General features: G+C 40.0%; 1 protein-coding gene across 2 annotated transcripts in view; it reads left to right on the top strand.

Moving 5' to 3' along the window:
- tmem131l (transmembrane 131 like) overlaps positions 1–23,807 on the top strand; it is a 173,004-nt gene that overhangs the window by 51,777 nt on the left and 97,420 nt on the right. For both annotated transcript variants that reach the window (XM_087999180.1, XM_087999208.1), the window contains exons 4-6: positions 5,140–5,205; positions 13,318–13,441; positions 18,338–18,454. In XM_087999180.1, the coding sequence (XP_087855306.1) occupies positions 5,140–5,205; positions 13,318–13,441; positions 18,338–18,454 (307 nt within the window). The remainder of the gene's footprint in view (positions 1–5,139; positions 5,206–13,317; positions 13,442–18,337; positions 18,455–23,807) is intronic.

Here is a 23,807-nt window from a genome sequence, read left to right as displayed (position 1 = left end):
CAACACATGACTAGAATAACAACATTCTGGAATAGATCCATTCCCTATTTCCTTTGAAGGTTTTATCTCAAAATTAATGCACTTCCCTGTTGAAAACTATAATGGAATCTGCTTCTGTCACTCTAACAACCATTCATGATCTCTTCCTTCTTTGGTAATGTAAAACTATTTCTACTTTTATTTTCTGAATTCGAACAAGAACAATCAGTTGCAGAAACACTCCTCCCATTTTGATACTTGAGGAATTTATACAGTATTTGCTTCTGCCTTTTCAGAAGTTTTACAACAAGTAAACAGAAATCATAAAAAGATGTAAAGACATTTTAAGATAAAATCTGGGTTAAGGCATTAATCAAACCTTCAGGTCGTTAAAAACTTCTGATCCAGATAGATTGCATCTGCACATACTAAAATAAGTTGGGGAAGTGATGACCCCTTTCCCTCTGTGTATGAATAATTTAGAGGCTAGAATCTAAGTACAACTTCATTTACAGACTACATCAAAACCAGGCTGGAGTTGATAGAGAGAATGTCATAAAGTACAGGAAGACATTGATAAGATTGCAAAATAGGTGTGAAATTTCAAAAAGAACTTCACTATAAATGAGATGATCCACTTCAGTAGAAAGAATAAGGAAGTCAGATACTCCCATGAAAATGTGTCTAAACAGCCTAGAAGAAAAGTGGCATCTCGGAGTCGAGGAATACAAATGACTAGTAAGTAGAGATGAATAAGACCATGAAAAGCATCAAGCATAAAGGTGCTTTTCTGAGATCATTAAAGAATTTGATAGAGTAAGTATAGAGTGGAGGTTTTCATTTAAGGGAAGAGCAGAATATAAAACATGCCACACTGAGGTGACTAACAAGAATGCATTTGAGGTGAAGCTAAGTGAACGCGTGGGGAAAGGAAGAATGAAAATGCTGATGGGGTTAAGATAAGAGGGGTAGTAGGAAGCTTGTATGGAGTGTAAACACTGGTATGGACCTGTCGGATCGAATGCCTTTTCCTGGAAATACTGTTATGTAATCCATTGTCTTATCTGCCAATTTTCTTGTTAAATATTCACAGTAACAGACTATAGAATGTTTGCGGAGAATTGTCACTGCATTGTGCTCACTCAACCTTTGTTCGTCCTAACCTTGTGCATCTATATGCCATGAGCTGATTATTATAATTTGGGGCTGACTGTTTTAATCAATATCTTATGCAGAAGTGGTACCAAATAAGTGCTTTTATAGATTTTTAAAAATAATTCCCCTCCCACCCGGCACTAGGAGGAGCAAGATCGACCCTCCATGCTTCAGAAGGGTTCCATGTCTCATGATGGTAAAGTCTTATCAAAAAACCCTTATCTAACCAACAATATGCCTGTCCCTGCCCTCTTGACCTGACCTACCTGTTCATCTTCCTTCCCACCTAACTGCTGTACCCTTCTCATCATCCTATCGCTATCACCTCCTACCTTTGCCCACCTATCGCCTACTTTTCCCCTAGCCCACCTCCCCCACCCCAGTCCTGAAGAAGGGTCCTACCTGAAATGTCGACACTCTTGCTCCTTGGATGCCGCCTGACCTGCTGTACCTTTTCCAGCACCACACTTTATTAACTCTGATTTCTCCAGCATTTGTAGTCCCCATTGTCTCCCAATACGCTTGCTCTGGCTGGCTGACTTCTGCTATCAGATGGGTGCTGCCACATAGATGTGGCCTATTTTCATTGGAACAGAGAAGGTTGAGAGGGCCGAAAAGTGTTTAAGATGTGAGGCTTTGATTAAATTATTTTTAGTCATCTACTCTAACAGGTGAATGAGTTAGTAACCAGGGGGTATATATTCAGAATGTTTTGTGAAAGATTCAAAGGAGCAATTGCAGTTCTTTTCTCTGTCTGGATCTGGTAAGTTCTCCCTGAAAGAATGGTGGAAGCTGATTCCAAAAATAATTTCGAAAGGGATTAGGACAGAAATTTGAGCAAGAGGGTCTTATAGGGTTGCTGGCCTGAGGCTGAGCATGACTGCTCTTCCAAATAACCAAATGGTTATTTCATCCACTATAAATTTCTGTGATTTCTGCAAAATTGTTGGCATGCATCGATACAAATTCTGGTTTTGTATTTCATCACTTTCACTTTGATAGTGAGCTGTTTAATTCTGAAAGGCGTTCCTGTCAAGCCTAGATACTGCTGAAGGTGACACCCATGATCACTCATGTTGCAGCGGGAATGACTAGATAATCCTCTGGGAATTCTGGATGACTTTCCCTTCCCCTATCTCTTCCTTGAGACCAGAGTTGCTAAATATTTAATGTTTTGTATATACGGCATAATGTGAGATTATACAGTAAACTCCCTGTTATCTTGTATCCAAACGCCCATAATACTCATGCAACCAGGCAAAAATTAATGTTTTCTTCACCCCCTCTAATGTGTCAAGCTTGCTTCTGCCAATGCATCAGGGTGTGATCCAAAATTTGAAAATATTTTACTGATGTGTTTTCATGAGAAAGCTGACAAATGAAGAAAACATTTAGTCCAAGTATTCTATCAAAGATGTTGTTTTAACATGGTGTGTTCGTGGAACCAGGTGAAAAGTGCAACTCTGCAAAAATGCTGCTGAAATCTATGGCTTCTTGCCATATTTGAAGAAGGTATATATGAAGTAACCTTTGAAGGATTTTGTGTTTGAGAAAACAAACCAATTAAAACTGTGCATGAAGAAGTCGTGGAATTGATTGGATTTACAGTATTAGCACGGTCAGTGAAAAACACTTCACGATGAACCTGCTGGATGGTGATAAGGAAGCTTCTGCTATATACGTTATACACAGAACCAAATATAGACAGTGTTTTGAAGCATGGCAAACCTAATGTTCAAGAAAAGGAAAATGATTACAATGGGAGCAGGTTGAACGAGTTACAAGTTGGACGATTTGAAAATATCCTGAAACTTGTTGAGCAGTGAAACTGCTTTGTTGCACGAATTCTAATGCACTTTCATCTTCACATTCCCGATTTTTGCATAAGAAGGAAAACATGCAAGCAGGCAGATGTAAAAAGAAATGTATTCAAAAGGTTTACTATCCCCCACTGTCAGCCGTTGACATCGGCTACTCCAAGATGCTGGTCTGTTGATGGCCCTGATAAAATACTAAGTTCCTAGAACCCAGCGAGTAAATTTAAGATTTTGTATTAAAAAAAACTAGTGTACTTCTCGTGTAACTCTCGTCTCTCCCAACATTCTCCATATATACGGGATAATGGAATGTTTACTGTGCTAGTAAAGTAAAATATGCTGCATATGTGACTTACTGTCATATAGATTGGATACATAAGTATGATAATGTGAACGTAATAGGCTTAATTTCCATTTTAAGAATAATTTATATGGCAAATGTACATATTTCTGCTAAATTAAAATGTTTGCTATTAAATGTTAATGTGTAGTAAGCCCATAGTTCCTATAAATTTTTTATTTAGCTTTTTAATTGCACTTTCACAGCGAAAGTGTGTTTGCTATACTTCAGTGCAACTCTTATCAAGAATAATGAAAAATGTGTTAATGCGTTGAAACTGCTAAATATAGAATTGCTAAATTAATGCTGAAAGTACTTTTTGGCTTGCAGATGCTACCTTTGGATGTTGATGAGTTGCAGAGCAAAGTAATGAGAAGTTTGTTGTAACTTTAGCAGTTGAAAAGCTGTTAATAAGTATTAAAATTGTTCGGTATACCAAAATGTTATCATGTAATCAATAACTCCAAAAAAGTGCAATATTTAAAATGCTGATGCTGGATTTGACACCTTGGCTATTCTGTCTTCACCCTATTCAGCAAGTAGTTTCAGACGGACATCTGTTGATAAACCTTAAAATGAAAGATACTTTTTAAAAGCTTTTGAAAATAACGTTTCTTTGTAGGCATAGATAACTGTAACATGAGGTTTTGAACAGGTTAACCACGGGCTGTCTTAGCGATTGGAAATTTCCTTTCTTAAAAAAAAACCAGGTTGATGCATATTATGCAATATCAGCATTTATCTCATTTCAAAGTTATATCCCTATGTTGTTTTATACAATTATCTGTGCTTTACTACTTGAAGTATTTATTTCACCCAAATTCTTCTGTAAAACAAATAATTCTTGCATAAAAATGCTGGGGCACTGTGCACATACGTATGTTGTTAAACATTTAAGTGTGCAATGACTCCATTCTAAACAGTCCAAAGATGTGCAGGTCAGGTGAATTGGCCATGCTAAATTGCCTGTAGTGTTAGGTAAATGTCTGGGTGGGTTGCGCTTCGGCGGGTTGGTGTGGACTTGTTGGGCTGAAGGGCCTGTTTCCACACTGTAATGTAATCTAATCTAATCTAATGATGAGCTGCATGGGTGCAGTAAGCTTTAAGAATGTATAATGAAGAAAATATTGCTAAGCTATACCTTTCATTAATTGCTGTGTCTCCATCCAAGAAGTATGAGAATGACTCAGGTTAGTAACTTGCAGAACACTTCCCACAGATCAATGCTTTCCCTCTGTGCAGTGAATGCTAACCACTGGCAGAGATTAGATGCAAGTAAAACTTTTTAAAAGTTCCTAGAGCTTGTAAAAAATATTAAAAGAACATTCAAACAAAGCAGCAGTGCACATTGGTATCATTTGCTACTGTCCTCTGTAAAAAATGATTGCTGGTATTAGAGTACAATTACAAACAGGTATAGTTCTGCAGAAGTTACTGATTTAATTTAGGATTAGAATTTTAAAAATAAATCACAAGCTTTATTGAGGCAACAGCCTCATTATTTGCTCTGTTTTCCTGTTACATTTAATGTTAAATGTTGTACCATCAAGCATTTTCGCTAAGTATTAAATAAAATGAGTAACTTGCTCATTTTTTGCTAATTTTCTCCAAGGGGAATTGTGAAGGCACAATTTAACTTGTACAATTTTAGTATGCTTCTTTGTCAAATTGAGTCTTAGTACTTATTTAATATATTGTAAGGGTATTTTTAATGCCAAGGATAGTTAATAATTTTAGCAATATACTGCCCTTAAATTACGTTGGTGAAATGTTTCACATGTTGAGCTTCCAAGGCATGACCGGTTCTACAGTGCACCATCTACTTATTTTTATTATTGTCTTTTTCAGCTCAGCAAGTGGGCCTTGTCCAAGCACCTTACATTTTAAACCTCGACTGTTGGATTTTGGCTTACAGTAAGTGCTTTTATTAATAGTTACAGTGCCTGCATTATTGTATGTTAAGAGATGTCCAGTAGATACAATTTGCTGTATCTTTAGATATGAAATGAAGCTTAAATAAGGAACCTAATTAAACAGTGACATGACATAGAACATTACAGCGCAGTATAGGCCCTTCGGCCCTCGATGTTACACCGACCTGTGAAACTGATCTGAAGCCTATCTAACGTGCACTGTTCCATTACCATCCAGATATTTATCCAATGACCATTTAAATGCCCTTAAATTTGGCGAGTCTACTGCTGTTGCAGGCAGGGCATTGCACACCCTTACTACTGAGTAAAGAACTTACCTCTGACATCTGTCCTATATCTATCACCCCTCAGTTTAAAGCTATGTCCCCTTGTGCTAGCCATCACCATCCGAGGAAAAATACTTTCTGTCCACCCTGTTTAATCCTCCAATCATGTATGCCTCTATTAAGTCACCTCTTAATCACCTCTCTAACAAAAACAGCTTCAAGTCCCTCAGCCTTTCCTCATAAGACCTCCCCTCCATACCAGACATCATCCTGGTAAATCTCCTCTGCTCCCTTTCCGATGTTTCCATATTCTTCTTATAATGTGACGATCAGAACTGTGCACAAAATTCCAATTGCGGCCGCACCAGAGTTTTGTACAGCTGCAGCTTGATCACGTGGTTCCGAAACTCAATCCCTCTACCAATAAAAGCTAGCACACTGTACGCCACCTTAACCCTATCAACCTGGTTGCAACTTTCAGGGAACTATGTACATGGACACAGAGATCTCTCTGCTCATCCACACTACCAAGAATCTTACCATTAGTCCTGTATTCCTGTTACTACTTCCAAAGTGAATCACTTCAAACTTTTCTGCATTAAACTCTATTTGCCACCTCTCAGCCCAGCTCTGCAGCTAATCTCTATCCCTCTGTAATCTGCAATATCCTTACTTACTGTCCACAGCACCACTGACTTTAGTGTCATTCGCAAATTTACTAACCCATTCTTCTATGCCCTTATCCAGGTCATTTATAAAAATGACAAACAGCAGTGGCCCCAGAACAGATCCTTGCAGTACACCAAAAGTAACTAAACTCCAGGATGAACATTTCCCATCAACCACCACCTCTGTCTTCTTTCAGCTCGCCAATTTCTGATCCAAACTGCTAAGTTGCCCTCAATCCCATGCCTCCGTGTTTTCTGCAATAGCCTACCGTGGGGAACCTTATCAAATGCTTTACTGAAATCCATATACACTATATCAACCGCTTTACCCTCATCCACCTGTTTGGTCACCTTCTCAGAGAACTCAATGGTTTGTGAGGCAGGACCTACCTTTCACAAAACTCTGTTGACTATCCATAATCAAATTATTCCTTTCTAGATGATTATAAATCCTATCTCTTATAATACTTCCCAATACTTTACCCAAACTGAAGTAAGGCTCACTGGTCTATAATTACCAGGGTTGTCTCTACTCCCCTCCTTGAACATGGGGACAACATTTGCTATCCTCTAGTCTTCTGGCATTATTTCTGTAGACAATCACAACATGAAAGCCAAAGGCTTTGCAATCTCCTCCCTAGCTTCCTAGAGAATCTTAGGATAAATCCCATCCAGCCCATGGACTTATGCATTTTTACACTTTCCAGAATTGCTTACATCACCTCCTCATGAACCTCAACCCTGACTTGTCTAATAGTCTGTATCTTTGTACCTTTAGATGAAGTCTGATTTGTACAACATTTAAATGATGAATGTTACCATTATAGTTTACATTTATCAGTATATTGCTTGGCTTAATTCTAGACTTAAACTAAACTTATTGTTTTTTTTTTTTGGTTGTGAGACCTTTTAAGTAGTTCTCTAAAATAATGAGCTTACATTCATATAGAACCTTTTCATTACATTGTTAAATCCCAAAGTGCTTTATAACAAATGAAATACTTTGAAATGCAGTTACTGTTTTACTGTAGGAATTGTAGCAGTCAATTTGCATGCAGCATGCTCCCAGAAACAGTAATATTAAAGTGAACAGAGTTTTATTTTGGTGACTTTGAGGCAGGCTAGCAAGGGTGCCTCAATTACTTTATAATACAAAAGTCAGGAGGCCTCATTGGCTCTGCAGTTAAGGGGTACTCTTCATATTAAGTTTTGGTGAGGGAGGAAAAAGAATTACATTATAGAAATGAGAAACTCAATCTGTGTTCAAGTTTTCAGTGACATCATGAGCATCTTTTCAGTCTCTGGTTTTGGCTAATTTTTTTTGCAATGTTTGAGGTTCTGTTAATTCTGTTTAAGACGGTGATTGTGGAAATCAATTCCAGATAAGTAAATTCCTCAAGACTTGAAGCATCTGTAGTTCAGTTTTCTTAATCATTGAGGAATTAATAGATGATAATTTGTCTAAAGTTATGTGATTAAATCTATAAATGCCATAGAAGACACTATAATTTTCCGCATGTTATTTTAGGAGAAATGTCAGTTCAGTTGATACAGGGCATATTTTTTCAGAGTAGGAAAATGATAGAACTTGGACAAACCTCTTCTGTTATACTTGGGCTAACATCATGTTGAGAATTCACTTTCATCCTTGCTCTAGATTGTGAGCAATCAGCTTTTTCTTTAAAATTAAGTTGGATTTAATATACAATACTTTCAAAACTCAATTAGAGAATGCACTAACCCTTCCACTTCATTGGTTCACTTTTTTTATATTGCTTAATCTACATATCTAATTTTAAACAAAAATGTTTTGCTTGAATGCATTAGTTGCCTGCCTCGTTTTACTTTTGAGTTCTGAAATTACATATATCACTATGTATGTAAGTATTTTTGCTTCCAAACAAGTTTGCAAAATTTGGATTTTGATACCTGATGTGTTTGGGTTCAAAATCAGTTTATCCTGTAAGTGAACATTGCATCACTCTTAACTGGTGTGTTATTTTTCTAATTTTATGACCAAGTTTGGTGAAGTGCGCTCTGTGAGATGGCATATCTTTTATATATTTTGATTGTTGACCAAAATGATTTTTAAGAGTGGTTTTCCCAAGAATTGTGGAAAGGATTTCTACACTTTTTTTTTAATAGCAGGTGACTGACACTCATTGTCAGTGCTATTTACGCTTTCAACCAGCGGGAGAAATTTACTTACGGATAAACTGGAATTAATGTGTGTGTACTAAATGAGATTAGCAGATGACAACTGGCTCATTGGCAATGAGTCATTGGCCCACTGGTCAATAACAAAGGCCTCGACCTGCAAACAGCTGTGTGGTTGTCTCTCAGCTGAACAGTTTGAGGTGTAAACAAGATAGTGAGAACTCTTTGAATTTTTAGGATTTAGAATTAGAATCCCTACAGTGTGGAAGCAGGCCATTCAGCCCACTAGTCCACACCGACCCTCTGAAGAGTAACTCACCCAGACCCATTCCCCACCCTATTATCCTACATCTACCCCTGACTAATGCACCAAACCTGCACATCCCTGAATACTATGGGCAATTTAGCATGACCAGTGTGCCTAACCAATGTGGGAGGAAACCAGAGCACCCGGAGTAAACCCATGCGGTCACTAGGAGAATGTGCAAACTCCACACGGTTGGCTGAGGTTGGAATTGAACCCCGGTCCCAGGTACTGAGAGGCAGCAGTGCTAACGATTGAGCCACTGTGCTGCCTGGAAAGAGCACTCTGGAAAGAGAAGATTTGTCTTTGTCACCTAAAGCCTGAAGAAAGCCTTTTATATTCCTCTGTTGCTGTAAACTGTGGGTTTTAATCAATAGCTCAGACACCTTTTATAAATTAGTGAACCAGTTGGATTATGCATCCTGCAAGGAAGTGAAAGACAACATTGAGAGAGAGATTTATGAACAGCAGGTCCTACCAAGCCAAAAGGATCATTTCAGTGAACAATTTAGAAAGGTGCCATTGAACTTCCTCCCAACTTCCCCTCACCATTACCACAACTGTGTGTGTGTGTGTATAGGGAGAGTTTTATAAGGGGTTCAGAGTGTTAGTTATAACTACTGGAGTTGTGTGAACGTTCATAATTGTTTATCTGTAGTTGGAATCTATTGTATTTGTAAAGTACTTGCTCCGTGCTTTCTGTCATACTGAGTATAATTTGGGGAATTCCATAAAATCTCTAATTTTGGTGACTGTTGCGAGGGGCTTGGTTTCTGGCATGCTACTCCATTGCAGCTGGATAACTATTTTTCTCTAATTTCATCACTGCGGCGGTCACAACATAATTTCAAATATTTTACCCTGTTGCTCATGTAGCCATTTATATGCTTTATTAGGTTCAGGATAAAAAAAATCCATCAACCAGGTTTCTTTAATAAGCAACAAAACAAAACTATCCTTTGTTATATTTTAAAAAACTTATTTGACAAAAACGCACGTATGCTTTTCACTGTTTGAAATATGAAACCCCCACATATACGTCATACAAGCATAACTTTAACAAAGATTAGATAACTTTCCATGCAGGAATTAACCTTGTGAAAAAAAATAACAAAGACCCACGATTGCTGGAAAACGAATTGTTTGAAAAACTGAGTAAGTCTGTCAGCACCTGTGGAGAGAAAGCAGAATTAACATTTCTGTTCCAGTAACCCTCCTTCAGAACTGATTATGACTGGGGAAAGGCTGGTCTATACTGAAGATGGGGTGGAGGTAGGAGTAAACAATAGTTGGAGATGATGCCCAGAGAGAGAGAAAAACAGTTGCACAGACAATGGAATGGATGAAGGTCTGCCTGGGAAGATTAATAGCTGCTAATGTGGACTATTAGCAGCTGACCATGTGTTGTTTTTGGTAGCAGCCCATGTGTGGTAGTTGGGGTAAGGGCATTGGTGTAGTTGTAGATGCTCAAACCCTAAAATTGTTGAACTGAGTCTTGAAGGCAGCATGGTTCCCAAGTGGAAAGTGCGATGCTGTTCTTCCAGTTTGCATGAGCTTCACTCGGGTACTGCAGCAAGCCTTAGACAGAAGTTGGCCAGGGAGCAGGGTGGTGTTCTGAAGTGTCGGGCAAGCTGAGGATCGTTTTTACGGACAGAAAATAAATGTTCAGCAAAGCAGTTGTCTGGACTCTACATTGTCTCCCCAGTGTGGACAGACCATATTGTGAGCACAGAATACATAGGACTAAATTGTGAAGTGCAGATAAATCTCTGCTTCTATCTGGGACTGTGGGTGGTGAGACTTTGAGCAAGTGAAGGCGAGAATTGGGTGGAAGTTGGAAGCGCAATTGATAAAATTTTCCAGTGCTGCACATGAGGGGGGGGTGGTGTGGTGGGAATAGTGGTTGGGTTGGCGAGAGTCTCTGGGTGTGTTGTCATCTTGTTTAGGTCGGTTGTGTTGGAATCGGCGGGCTGTGCTTATCGGGTACCCGTTTCTGAATAAGTTGCATAGAAAATCTCTAGCCACCCTGCCGTACACTAAAGACAACTGAGATGATGACCAGACTACTCTGGCCCCATGGTATCATGGTAGCCCACAAACCTACCACCACACTGAAACAGCTCCTGATGAATTTAAAGGACCCCATACCAACTAGCAGATCGAATGTCATTTACAAAATACCCTGCAAGGACTGCAACAAACACTACATTGGACAAACGGGCAGGAAACTAGCCACCAGGATACATGAGCACAAACGGGCAGGAAACTAGCCACCAGGATACATGAGCACCAACTGGCCACTAAAACACATGACCGATTATCACTACTATCCATACACACAGATGAAGAGGGATACCCGTTCGACTGGGACAATACATCCATCCTGCGAGGAGCTAAAGAAAGACACGCATGGAAATTCCTAGAGACCTGGCATTCAAACCAGAATTCCATGAACAAATATTGATTTGGACCCCATTTACCAACTTCAGAAAAAGAACAAGAAGTGATATCACCCACCGCAACAGAGCAGGATACACAAATAACACTGGTGTTCTGTCCTGTTTGCTTCATCAGAGCATCACTGGCGTGACATAGCATGGCTCAGATGCTCATCTGAGCATCTGCTTGTAGAACAAATGTCTGAAAACCAATCTATCAACTCAGTGAGCAAACGTACAACTGCTTCCTCTAAGTATTGTTCAACATGGTGAAGTACCAATTCATCAACTGAGGGAGGACAGTGCGTGGTAATCAGCAGGAGGTTTCTTGCTCAAGTTTGACCTGAAACTGAGAGACTTCATGGGATCCAGAGTCAGTGTTGAGGACTCCCAGAACAACTCCCTCCTGACTGTATCCCACTCTGCCACCACCTCTGCTGGGTCTGTCCTGCCGGTGGGACAAGACATACTGAGGGATGGTGATGGTAGAGTTCGTCATTGTCTGTAAGGTATGATTCTGAGTATGATTGTCAGGCTGGAGCTTGACTAGTCTATAAGACAGCTCCCCCAATTTTGGTACTAGCCCCCAAATGTTTGTGAAGAAGTCTTGCAGGGTCGACAGGGCTGTCTCTACTGTTGTCTTTTCCAGTGCCTAGCTCGATGCCAGGTGATCCGTCCGGTTTCATTTCTTTGAGACTTTGGTAGAACTGAATGGCTTGCTCGGCCATTTCAAACGGCAATTGACAGTAAACCACATTGCTGCCGGTCTGCAGTCGCATGTAGGCCAGAGCAGGTGAGGATGGCAGATTTCCTTCCCTGAAGGACATTAGTGAACCAGATGGGTTTTTTCCAACAATCGGCAATGATTTCACGGTGATCAGTAGATTCTTAATTCCAGATTTTTATCTTTTATTATTGAATTCACATTCCACCATCTGCTGTGGCAGGATTTGATCCTGGGTCCCCAGAATATTAGCTGAGTTTCTGGATTAATAATTGAGTGATAATACCACTAGGCCATCGCCTAAAATAGCTGACAACATTGGATATTGCAAAGGCTGTGGGCCATAACTACATTCTGGCCAAAGTAATGAATAACTGAGCTCCAGAACTAGATGTGCACCTAGCCAATATGTTCCAGTATCATTACAACAATGATATCAATTTGGGAATGGAGAATGTACTGTCCACAAAACGCAGGACCAATCCAACTCAGCTAGTTACCAACCTAATAGTCACTCTTGATCATCAATAAAGTGCTAGAGAGGGTCATCAAACCTGACAACCAAAGGATACTCTGGAATAACCTGCTTATTGACACTGCGTACTCTGCCAGTGCCACTTTGCTCCTGACCTCATTTCTGGAAATCTTTGATTTACAAGGGAGTCCAGAGCTTTGGGGGCAGCAAGGGAAACTTGAGTTAAGGCCACAGCAGCACAACGTGATCTTATTGAATGGCCGAACATACTCGATAAGTCAAATGGGCGAGTCTTGTTTTAATTTTTGGGGATTTTCGGGGTGCCCAATCACTGATCAGCAAATCACCAAAGGTTCAATTTGGGATCTGCTTGTAGAACAAAGGCTGAGCAATCTGCTTTGTGTGTTAATATTCCTAGGGATATTTGCAAAGAAATAAATCTCTTACCAGTGGTATAAAAAAATTGTTAGCGAATATTGTACCAAGGAATGTAAAAAAGAATCCAGCAACTGACTCCTGGGGGTTATCAACAGTACCTGTAGTTTCCATGCAAGTAGCATTGCAGGACGTTTAGATAATTAAACTTAAGAATGACATTGAACTTAAACAATCGTTTAGGTTTTGGAATTTCTGTGGGAAAAGTGATAATTCGTAGACGTGATTTACTAAATCTAGAAAATAGACATCTCATCTAATGCAGACAAGACAAACAAAAAAAATGCATTACACTGTCGAGTGTTCTCTCTGACATTTATCCTAAATGCAGCACTTTAAATGCATTTTCTGGTCATTAAGGGTGACAGTGGCTCAGTGGTTAGCACTGCTGCCTCACAGTGCTAAGGGCCCAGGTTTGATTCCAGCCCCTCGACTTTTTTAAATTTTTCTCTTGACGGAGGCAATTAAGGAATGGTGATGTGTAATCATGTTGTAATGTAGGAAAACAGTGGGTAATAAATTAATATTTTGTGTATTTAGTTCTATTATTTGCATTTTATTGTTGTACATGGGACCCAGAAACTAACTTTAATTAGTTTCTCGTTTTACTTTCCTTCGTGTCTAGACCAGTCGGGCAGCCAGGGGTTAAAGAGTTTTTTATACAGAACCCAAGCTGGGAGTTGCCAGTCGTATTGGTTTCAGTGTTTACGTTGGGTAGGCATTTCCATCTACCACCTGTAGATAGCATGGTAAGTATTGCAAGTTACCATCATAACTTTTGCCATCTTTTTCATGTGTCAATGTCATTGATTAACTTAATTTGATGTTGATTGACCAAAAAAGTCTGTGACCAAACATTGAAGAGTCAAGCTCATTCTAGATTTTCAAAGTGATGATGAAGCTAATTGAAAAGATTTATATACATTGTTTTAAAGAACCTGCACGTTTTTGGTAACTCATTTTTGACTGCAGTATTTAACATCAAACAAGTCATTGAGGTGAGTTTGTGGCCTATGCGAGTTAATTTCTTTTCCCAAGCATCAGTAAGATAAAGGATAACAGAATGGTGAGAACGCAGAAGGAACCCATTTGGTATATTATCTGTTCTGGTTCTCTGCAAGAAGATTTCACACAGTCACATTTCCATGCCTTTTTCTGTACCGCTGCAAATGTTTTCAGGCAACTATCCAATACTCTTTGAATTTGTTTCAGATTCTCAATCCTTCTACCAATGGATATAATTTCTCCTTATCTACTCTGTCTAGATCTCATGATTTTGAATGCCTCAATCAAATCTCATTTCGATTAGTTGAACAGCTCAATCTTTATCTATCTATAAATGTAGTTGAAGTTCCTCATCTTTGGAGCCATTCTTCAGAATCTTTACTACACCCTTTCTAATCCCTTCACATCCTTCCAACAGTGTAGTGTCCAGTGGTCAGTGAAATACTCCAGTTGAGGTCAAAACAATGATTTATGCATGTTTATCATAACTTCCTTTCATACTATCCCTATCCATAAAATTCAGCATCTTACATTTTCTTAACTGTTTTCTCAACCAGGTGTATTGTGTTCATTAGTTTGTGCATACATACCTCCAAGTTCCTCATCTCTAGCTTTTAGGAATGTACCCTACATGTTGCCTCTGCTTGCTAATCCTACCAAAATGAAGTATGCACTTATTAAATTTCACCACCTAATTGACTGTCCATTCCAGCAGCCTATCCATGTTTCTTGAAGTTTATCTCAATTTACAGTTCGCATACTTTCAAGTATTGTCATCTTTGGAAACTGTGCCTTTTATAACCAAGAACTGATCATTAATGTGTCAAAAAGAGAGTGGGTTAGATAGCATTGCTACATACTTCTGTTGGAAAAGCATCCATTTACCAAAATATCTATCCATCACTCAGGTAATTTTGTAATCCTGCTGCTCCTGTCCCTTTTATTCCATGGAGACTAACTTGCTCACAAGCTTGAATGTGTAATTTTATCAAACCAATCATGTGGCTCAAAGATTGGTATGAGAGAAATTGGTTTGAATTCTTGATACATTGACACCAGTACTAGGGAAGAAAGGAGCTGTTCGAGTGGGAACATGTGAAACATGTTGGTTTAGAGACCCAACAAATTACTTAGCTGTAAATAGGGCTTTGAATTAAATAGTTGGGGGGAGGTGGACTAAGTTTGGTTGCATAGAAAATGAGAGGTAAAGGAGAAGGTAGGACTGTAGCTTACTGATGGGACTGATTGTTACCAGAAAATACAAGAAATGGACAGAATGTTTGAATGCCATATTGCACCAAGGAATTATAAACGTGCAGAGAAATTTAACAATATAACAAACTTAAAGGATCTGTATCTTAATTACCAAAACATTTAGAATAAGGTAGATGAACTGCCACTATGAATCAGTGTAAATTAATATAATCTTACAGCCATTAGAGAAACATGGTTGTAAGGAGATGAAAACTGGAAGCTTAACATTTGGGGATATTTGATCTTTTGGAGAAACAGGAGAGATGGAAAAGTGGGTGGAGTAGCACTGTAAGAGATGAAATGGGACAGTTGTGAAAACTGGTCTCTGTTTGGATGATCCAGAGTCCATTTGGGCTGAGGCAAAAATCAGCAAGGGAAAGGAGACATTGGCTACTGCTTGGGAGTCCTACCAGTCTGTGGGAAAGGGTAAACATCAAATAATGGCATGTAAAAAGAATGAATCAATAATTATGGGTGACTTTAATCTTGATTGGGTTAATCAATTTGGAAAAGATAGCTGTGACAACAAGTTCATTGAGTGCATTAGTGATAGCTTTCTAGAGTATTATGCCATGGACCCAACCAGAAACCAGATTCTGGATTAGTGGTGCTGGAAGAGCACAGCAATTCAGGCAGCATCCGAGGACAGGCAAAATCGACGTTTTGGGCAAAAGCCCTTGGGCTTTTGCCCGAAACGTCGATTTGCCTGTCCTCGGATGCTGCCTGAATTGCTGTTCTCTTCCAGCACCACTAATCCAGAATCTGGTTTCCAGCATCTGCAGTCATTGTTTTTACCAACCAGAAACCAGTCTATCTTGGATCTGTTAGGTTGAATAAATTAACTCTGATTAAAAGATCCCTTGGGAAGTACTGATCATAAGCATGATAGTATTTAATATTTAGTTCGAGTGAGAAACATTCGCCGAAAACAACTATGTTTAACTTTAAAGGGAATTACAATGAAATGAGGATAGAGTTAGCTAAAGTGAACTGTGCAGATAGATTAGCAGGAATGACAGTAAGCAAGCAGCGGCAGACATGTAAAGTAATTTATGACTCGCCAAATACATGTCCCAATAAGGAGGAGAAATTCTAAGTGAGGGATAAACCAACCATGCATACTCAAAATTTTGGAAAGTTTTAAATTGAAAGCAAAATTATTTTAAGGAGAGGAGGCAAAAGTCAGTGATAGGCCTTAAGACTGAGATAAATTAAGAATCCAGCAAAGGACGGCTAATAGATAACAAAGCCAGAGAAAGTAAACTGCCAGGGCAAACCAGTGAGGAATATAAAAACCAACAACAAGATCTTCCTTAAACATATAAGGAGGAAGGAGAGGTAAAAGTGAACATGTGCCCTTTGAAAAATGAATCTGGGGAGATAGTTTTGGGGAGCAAGGAAAAGATCAAAGCAGCTAAACAGATATTTTAAGTTAGCAAGTTTTGAGAAGATTTGTAGCTCAGGTTGAGGTTTTGGGTGTAGGTTTGCTCGCTGAGCTGGAAGGTTTGGTTTCAGACGCTTCATCACCATACTAGGTAACCTCTTCAGTGAGCATCTGGATGAAGCACGGGTGGTGTAGCTCACTTTCTATTTGTGTTTGGATTTTTTTTTGGGTTGGTGGTGTCATTTTCTGTTCCTTTTCTTAGGGGGTGGTAAATGGGATGCAAGTCAATATGTTTGTTGATAGAGTTCCGAATGGAATGCCGTGCTTCTAGGAATTGTTGTGCGTGTCTCTATTTGGCTTGTCCTAGGATGGATGTGTTGTCCCAGTCGATGTGGTGTCCTTCATTTGTATGTAAGGATACTCATGAGAGTGGGTCATGTCTTTTTGTGGCTAGTTTTCTGCCTGTTTGTCCAATGTAGTGTTTGTTACAGTTCTTGCAAGCTATTTTGTAAATGACATTAGTTTTACTTATTGTCTGTTTTGGGTCTTTCAGGTTCATTAGCTGCTGTTTTCGTGTGTTGGTGGGTTTGTGGGCTCCCATGTTGCTAAGGGGTCTGAGTAGTCTGGCAGTCATTTCCGAGATGTCTTTGATGTAGGGGAGAGTGGCTAGGGTTTCTGGACGTGTTTTGTCTGCTTGTTTGGGTTTGTTGCTGAGAAATCGGCAGTGTGTGTTCATTGGGTACCCATTCTTTTTGAATATACCGTGTAGGTGATTTTCCTCTGTTCTGCAGTGTGTGGTGGCTAGTTGAAATAATGTTCTAATGCAGCTTTGTTTGTGGATGTCGGGATAATTGCTTCGGTCATTCAATATTTGGTCCGTATATGTTGTTTTCCTGTAGATGCTCGTGAACAGCCTCATCAAACTGGCATCTACAGGAAAACAACACATACACACCAAATTTTGAACGACAGAAGCAATCATCCAAACACCACAAACAAAGCTGCATTAGAACATTATTTCAACTAGCCACCACGCACTGCAGCACAGAGGAAAATCGCCTATATAGTGTCTTCAAAAAGAATGGGTACGCAATGAACACACACCGCCGATTTCTCAGCAACAAACCCAAACAAGCAAGCAAAACGCGTCCAGAAGCCCTAGCCACTCTCCCCTACATCAAAGACATCTCAGAAATGACTGCCAGACTACTCAGACCCCTTAGCATCATGGGAGCCCACAAACCCACCAACACACTAAAACAGCAGCTAATGGAACTTGAAAGACCCTATACAGACAGCAAGCAAAACTAATGTCATTTACAAAATAGCTTGCAAGAACATAACAAACACTACATTGGACAAACAGGCAGAAAACTAGCCAACAGGATACATGAACATCAACTAGCCACAAAAAGACACTACCCACTCTCACTAGTATCCTTACATATGGATGAGGAAAGACAGCACTTCGACTGGTACAACACATCCATCCTAGGACAAGCCAAAGAAAGAGAGACACGAGAATTCCTAGGGTGCTGGTTGGAATGCCATGCTTCTATCAACAAACACATTGACTTGGATGCCATTTACCACCCCCTGAGAAAAAGAACAGGAAATGGAGTCACCGTAGGAAATGACACCAACCCAAGAAAATCCAAATATATAAATAGAAAGCAGGAATTTTCAGCATTACTTCGTGTGAGGTCCACTGGAGATGTTACCTAGTAAGGTAACAAAATGTCTGGAAATGAACCTTTCAGCTCAGTGAGCAAACCTGCATCCATAATTTAAATTGTACCTAATAGTGCAAAATGTTGTTGAAATAATGGTCTTTCAGTTTGTTGCATATGTAGCACTTAATAATTGCAGGTATAGTTCAGCTACATTAACAGCAGTTATTCTAGAAGTCATATTACTGTGACAAGGAGACAGATACAATATATGTATATAGACTGTAATTGTCCTCATGAGAACTTAACATTTTGTATTTTCTATGCTCCAGATAATCCCAGCAGGAGGAAACATTCTATTTAGAGTTGTCTTTCTGCCTGCTGAAGAAGGAAATGTGCAAAGTTCTTTATTTATAAACACTTCTACCCATGGGACTCTTTCATATCAGGTTGGTATATGGACTTAATTCTAAAATTTTCCTTCTAATGTATTGACGAGATCTAGGTGTAGCTGCTGTATTACACAACTTCATAATATAACACTAAGTATGCAATATTTTGTACTGCTGTTTAAAGTTTTTTTTGGTAGAGGTATGAAATAAAAAAAAATTAAATGGTTCATTTCACTTGTCTTCACAATGGACACTATGTACAAGTCTCTTGGTAAATGGAGTTTAGCTTCTGTACTGCTTAGCAGTTATTGGCCAAATCTGTTCAGACTTTACACATAGACACAGTGTACATGGTTCAGTATAAAGTTCAAATTCTGCATTTGACTCATCCCTGAAAGACAATACTGTAAAGTAAAAGTGAAGGGGTAGGTAGGTGAAAAACTGGAAGGGTTAAAAATTGATAAAGGGGAGGCATTAAAAAAAAAAAGATGGTTGCACTTTCCTGAGTCACAAGGTCTGAACAGGACATATCCAAAGATGCTGAGGGTTGAAAGGTAGGAATCGAGGTATTGGCCATAATCTTCTAATCTCCCTTTAATAGAGAGATGTGAGAGGATTGGAGAATTGCAAATAGAGTCAAGGAGTTACAGAAATATAAAGCACAGAAACAGACCCTTTGGTTCAACCTGTCCATGTCGACCAGTTATTTCAACCCACTCTAGTCCCACCTGCCAGTACCTGGCCCATATCTCTCTCAACCCTTCCTATTCTGATACCCATCCAGATGCCTTTTAAATGTTGCAATTGTACTAGTCTCCACCACTTCCTCTGGCAGCCCATTCCACACATGTGCCACCTTCTGTGAAAAAGTTACCACTTAGGTCTCTTTTATATCTTTCCCCAACCTCTATAAGGTCACCTATCAAACTCAGATGCTCCAGGGAAAACAGCCCTAGCCTATTCAACCTCTCCCTATACCTCAAATCCTCCAACCCTGGCAGCATCCTTGTAAATCTCTTCTGAACACTTTCAAGTTTCACAACATCCTTCCAATAAGAAGGAGACCAGAATTGCACGCAATATTCCAACAGTGGCCTAACCAATGACCTGTACATGACCTTCCAACTCCTATACTCAATGCTCTGACCAATAAGGAAAAGCATACCTAACATCACCTTCACTATCCTATCTATCTGCGACTCTACTTTTAAGGAGCTATGAACCTGCTCTCCAAGGTCTTTGTTAAGCAACACTCCCTTGGACCTTACTGTTAAGTGTAAAGGTCCTGCTAAGATTTCCTTTCCCAAAATGCATTTATCTGAATTAAGCTCTCTGCTACTTCTCAGCCCATTGGCCCATTTGATAACGATCCCATTGTAATCTGCGGTAACCTCCTTCGCTGTCCACTACACCTCCAATTTTGGTGTCATCTGCAAACTTGCTAACTACCTCTTATGCTCACATCCAAATCATTTATATAAATGATGAAAGGCAGTGGACCTAGCACTGATCCTTGTGGCACTCCACTGGTCACAGGCCTCCAGTCTGAAAAACAACTCTCCACCACCACCTTCTGTTATCTACCTTTTTGAGCCAGTTCTGTATCCAAATGGCTAGTTCTCCCTGTATTCTGAGATCTAACCTTGCTAACCAGTCTCCCATGGGGAATCTTGTCGAAAGCCTTACTGAAGTCCATATAGATCACATTCACCGCTCTGCCCTCAACAATCCTCTTTGTTACTTCAAAAAGCTCAATCAAGTTTGTGAGACATGATTTCCCATGCGCAAAGCCATGCTGACTATCCCTAATCAGTCCTTGCCTTTCCAAATACAATAACACCCTGTCCCTCAGGATTTGTTCCAGCAACTTGCCCACTGCCGATGTCAGGCTCACTGGTCTATAGTTCCCTGGCTTGTCCTTACGATCTTTCTTAAATAGTGGCACAACGTTAGCCAACCTCCAGTCTTCCGGCACCTCACCTGTGACAATCGATGATACAAATATCTCAGCAAGAAGCCCAGCAATCACTTCTGTAGCTTCCCACAGAGTTCTAGGGTACACCTGATTAGGTCCTGGGGATTTATCCACATTTATGCATTTCAAGTCTTCCACTGTAATATGGACTCTTTTTTTTCAAGATGTCACCATCTATTTCCCTACGTTCTATATCTTAAATGTCCTTTTCCACAGTAAACACTGATGCAAGATACTCATTTAGTATCTTCCCCATCTCCTGCAGCTCCACACAAAGGCTGCCTTGCTGATCTTTGAGGGGCCCTATTCTCTCCCTAGTTACCCTTTTGCCCTTAATGTATTTGTAAAAACTGAGTTCTCCTTAACTCTATTTGCCAAAGCTATCTCGTGTCCCCTTTTTGCCCTCCTGATTTCCCTCAAGTATATTTCCCTACTGACTTTATACTCTTCTGAGGATTCCCTCGATCTATCCTGTCTATACCTGACGTATGCTTTCTCCTTTTTCTTAACCAAACCCTCAGTTTATTTAGTCATCCAGCATTCCCTATACCTACCAACCTTTCCTTTCACCCTAACAGGAATATACTCTCTGGACTCTCATTTCTGAAGGCTTCCCGTTTTTCAGCTGTCCCTTTTACCTGTGAACATCTGCTCTTAGCTGAGTGTCTTGGGGATCAGTGTTCAAAGCAGGCTGGTCACCTGAATACTCCGGCTAAGACTAATAGAATAGGATCCTGGGTCTATTTTGTTGGTTTTTAGAACTGGGGCCATGATTAAGAGGGACGGCTGGGGGCATTCTTATTGTGCCACTAGAGGTGAAATTCTTGGGCCGGCGCAAGACGAATAAAAGTGAAAGCATTTGCCAGGAATGTTTTCATTTGTCAAGAACGAAAGTCAGATACGTCGTAGTTCCGATCATAAACAATGCCGACTAGTGATCTGGCATTATTCCCATGACCCCGACCAACCCCCCCCCCCCCCCCCCCCGAGCAGCTTCCGGGAAACTCAAGTCTTTGGCTCCCAGTGGGAGTATGGTTTCAAATCTGAAACGTAAAGGAATTGATGGAAGGGCACCACCAGGAGTGGAGCCTGTGGCTTAATTTGACTCAACATGGGAAACCTCACCCAACCTGGACACAGAAAGGATTGACAGATCAATAGCGCACTCTCTATTCTGTGGGTGGTGGTGCATGGCCGTTCTTAGGTGAAGCGATTAAGAGGATTTAAGGATCAAGTTGGCAATCAAAGACCAGTGTGCTTTGACCTTGATGGTGGAAAGATTATTAGAATTTATTTTTTAACACTTTGTTCAGAAGATGTGTGTTTTGTTGGCTAGGTCAGCGTTCATTGCTCAGGCACGGTTAAGCATCATAATAATTGTTGTATTTCTGGGGTGTCTCATAAGTCAGACCAAGTAAGGATATCTTTTTTCCTTAAAAGACACTACTGAACCATGTGGGTTTTTTGAATAGTTGACAGTGGTTACAGATCCCCATTGAAAAGGCTTTTTATTTCAAATTTATAGTATTGAATTCAAATTCTACCATCTTTCATTCTGATGATAGAGGGCAAAATGAGCAGGTACTTGGAGCAATGTTTTCAGCCTCTGGGACCTTTGTTCTCGATCATGGCTGATTTCCTTAAGGCTATCCCCATATGCCTTAATGCCATCAGTAAGTAGAAATCTATCGATGTCTGTCTTGAACTTAAAGGCTATGGATGTTCAGTCATTTTGGCTAGAGAATTCCAATGGTTTGATACCTTCTGAATGAAGGAGTTCTTTCTCATCTCAGGCGTAAATGACATGCCCCCTACTCTGAGATTGTTCAAGGAACGCCAGTACAGATTTGCTAAAGAGAATCTCTGCGGACCAACTTGATTGAGATCTTTGAGGTAGCAAATGGTTGATGAGGGTAGTGAAGTTAATTTGGTCTGTATGGGCTTTCTAAAGTTTTAACTAAAGTGCAACATTATAGATTTAATAACAATTTGAAGCCCGTGGAGTAAGAGTGACAGTGTCAGTACGAATACAAAGCTGACTTGGTGAGAAAACAGTGAAGTGAATGGAGGAAGGTATACAATGGTGTTTGCCAAATAATAACAGAACTACAACTTGGGTAAGCACACTTCATAATTTTGAAGATGACAAATTTGAAAATATTGTGAAATGTAAGGAGGACAGTGGTAAATTCCAAGGGGACATAAATTGCCTTAAAGTGAGCAGACATCAACAGATGAGAGTTGATGTAGAGAAGCACGATGTAGTACTAATTTGATAGGAGGAGCAAAGAGAAGTTTTAGGAAGGCATTAAAGACCTTAGAGAGGGTGCCAGGATAAGGGACTTGAGCTACAAGTAGAATCTTGAAGCTGGGCTATTCCCTTTAGAAAAGGTTGAGAGAAGAGTTGATAGGTGATGGGATGGGTCTGGGCAAAATATATAGAAATCTTTCCTGTTGAAGGAAGGGCCAAGAACCAGAAGATGCAGATTTAAGTAATTGGCAAAAGTACCAAAGGCATCATTAGATACATTTATATGCAGCAGATAGAGTCATAGATATGTACAGTACCAAAACAGACCCTTCAGTCCAACTTGTCCATACTGACCAGATATCCTAACCTATTCTAGTCCCATTTGCCAGCACTTGGCTCATATCCCTCTAACCTCTTCCTATTCATATATCCAGCCAGATGCCTTTTAAATTTTGTAATTGTACCAGCCTCCACAACTTCCTCTGGCAGCCCATTCCATACACGTACCACCCTCTGTGTGAAAAAGTTGCCCCTTAGGTCTCTTTTATATCTTTCCCCTCTCGCCCTAAACCTATGCCCTCTAGTTATAGACTCCTCCCCCCCCACCCCCGGGAAAAGGCCTTGTCTGTTTACCCTATCCATGCCCCTCTTGATTTCATAAACCTGTAAGGTCACCCCTCAGCCTCTGACGCTCCAGCGAAAACAGCCCCAGCCTATTCAGCCTCTCCCTGTAGCTCAAACCCTCCATTCCTGGCAATATTCTTGTAAATGTTTTCTTAATCCTTTCAAATTTTATAACATCCTTCCAATAGGAGGGAGACTTGAATTGCACACAGTATTCCAAAAGTGGCCTAATCAATGTCCTGTACAGCCGAAACATGACCACCCAACTCAGATGCTCAATACTCTGACCAATAAAGGAAAGTATGCCAAATCGACGCCTTCACCATCCTATCTACCAGCAACTCCACTTTCAAGGAGCTATGAACCTGCACTCCAAGGTCTCTTTGTTCAGCATCATAATCTCACAACAGGTTTATTTGGAAGCACTAGCTTTCAGAACACTGCTCCTTCCTGATGTCCACCCCAGTTCAACACTGTCTCCTCCACATCTTTGTTCAGCAACACTCCCTAGGACCTTACCATTAAGTGTATAAGTCCTGCCCTGATAGTGCCTTTCCAAA

This window comes from Chiloscyllium plagiosum, unplaced genomic scaffold (genome assembly GCF_037043375.1).
Source record: "Chiloscyllium plagiosum isolate Xiang-an unplaced genomic scaffold, Cpla_swu_hap1 HiC_scaffold_1, whole genome shotgun sequence".
Taxonomy (NCBI): domain Eukaryota; kingdom Metazoa; phylum Chordata; class Chondrichthyes; order Orectolobiformes; family Hemiscylliidae; genus Chiloscyllium; species Chiloscyllium plagiosum.
This window is presented reverse-complemented; position numbering and strand designations above follow the sequence as displayed.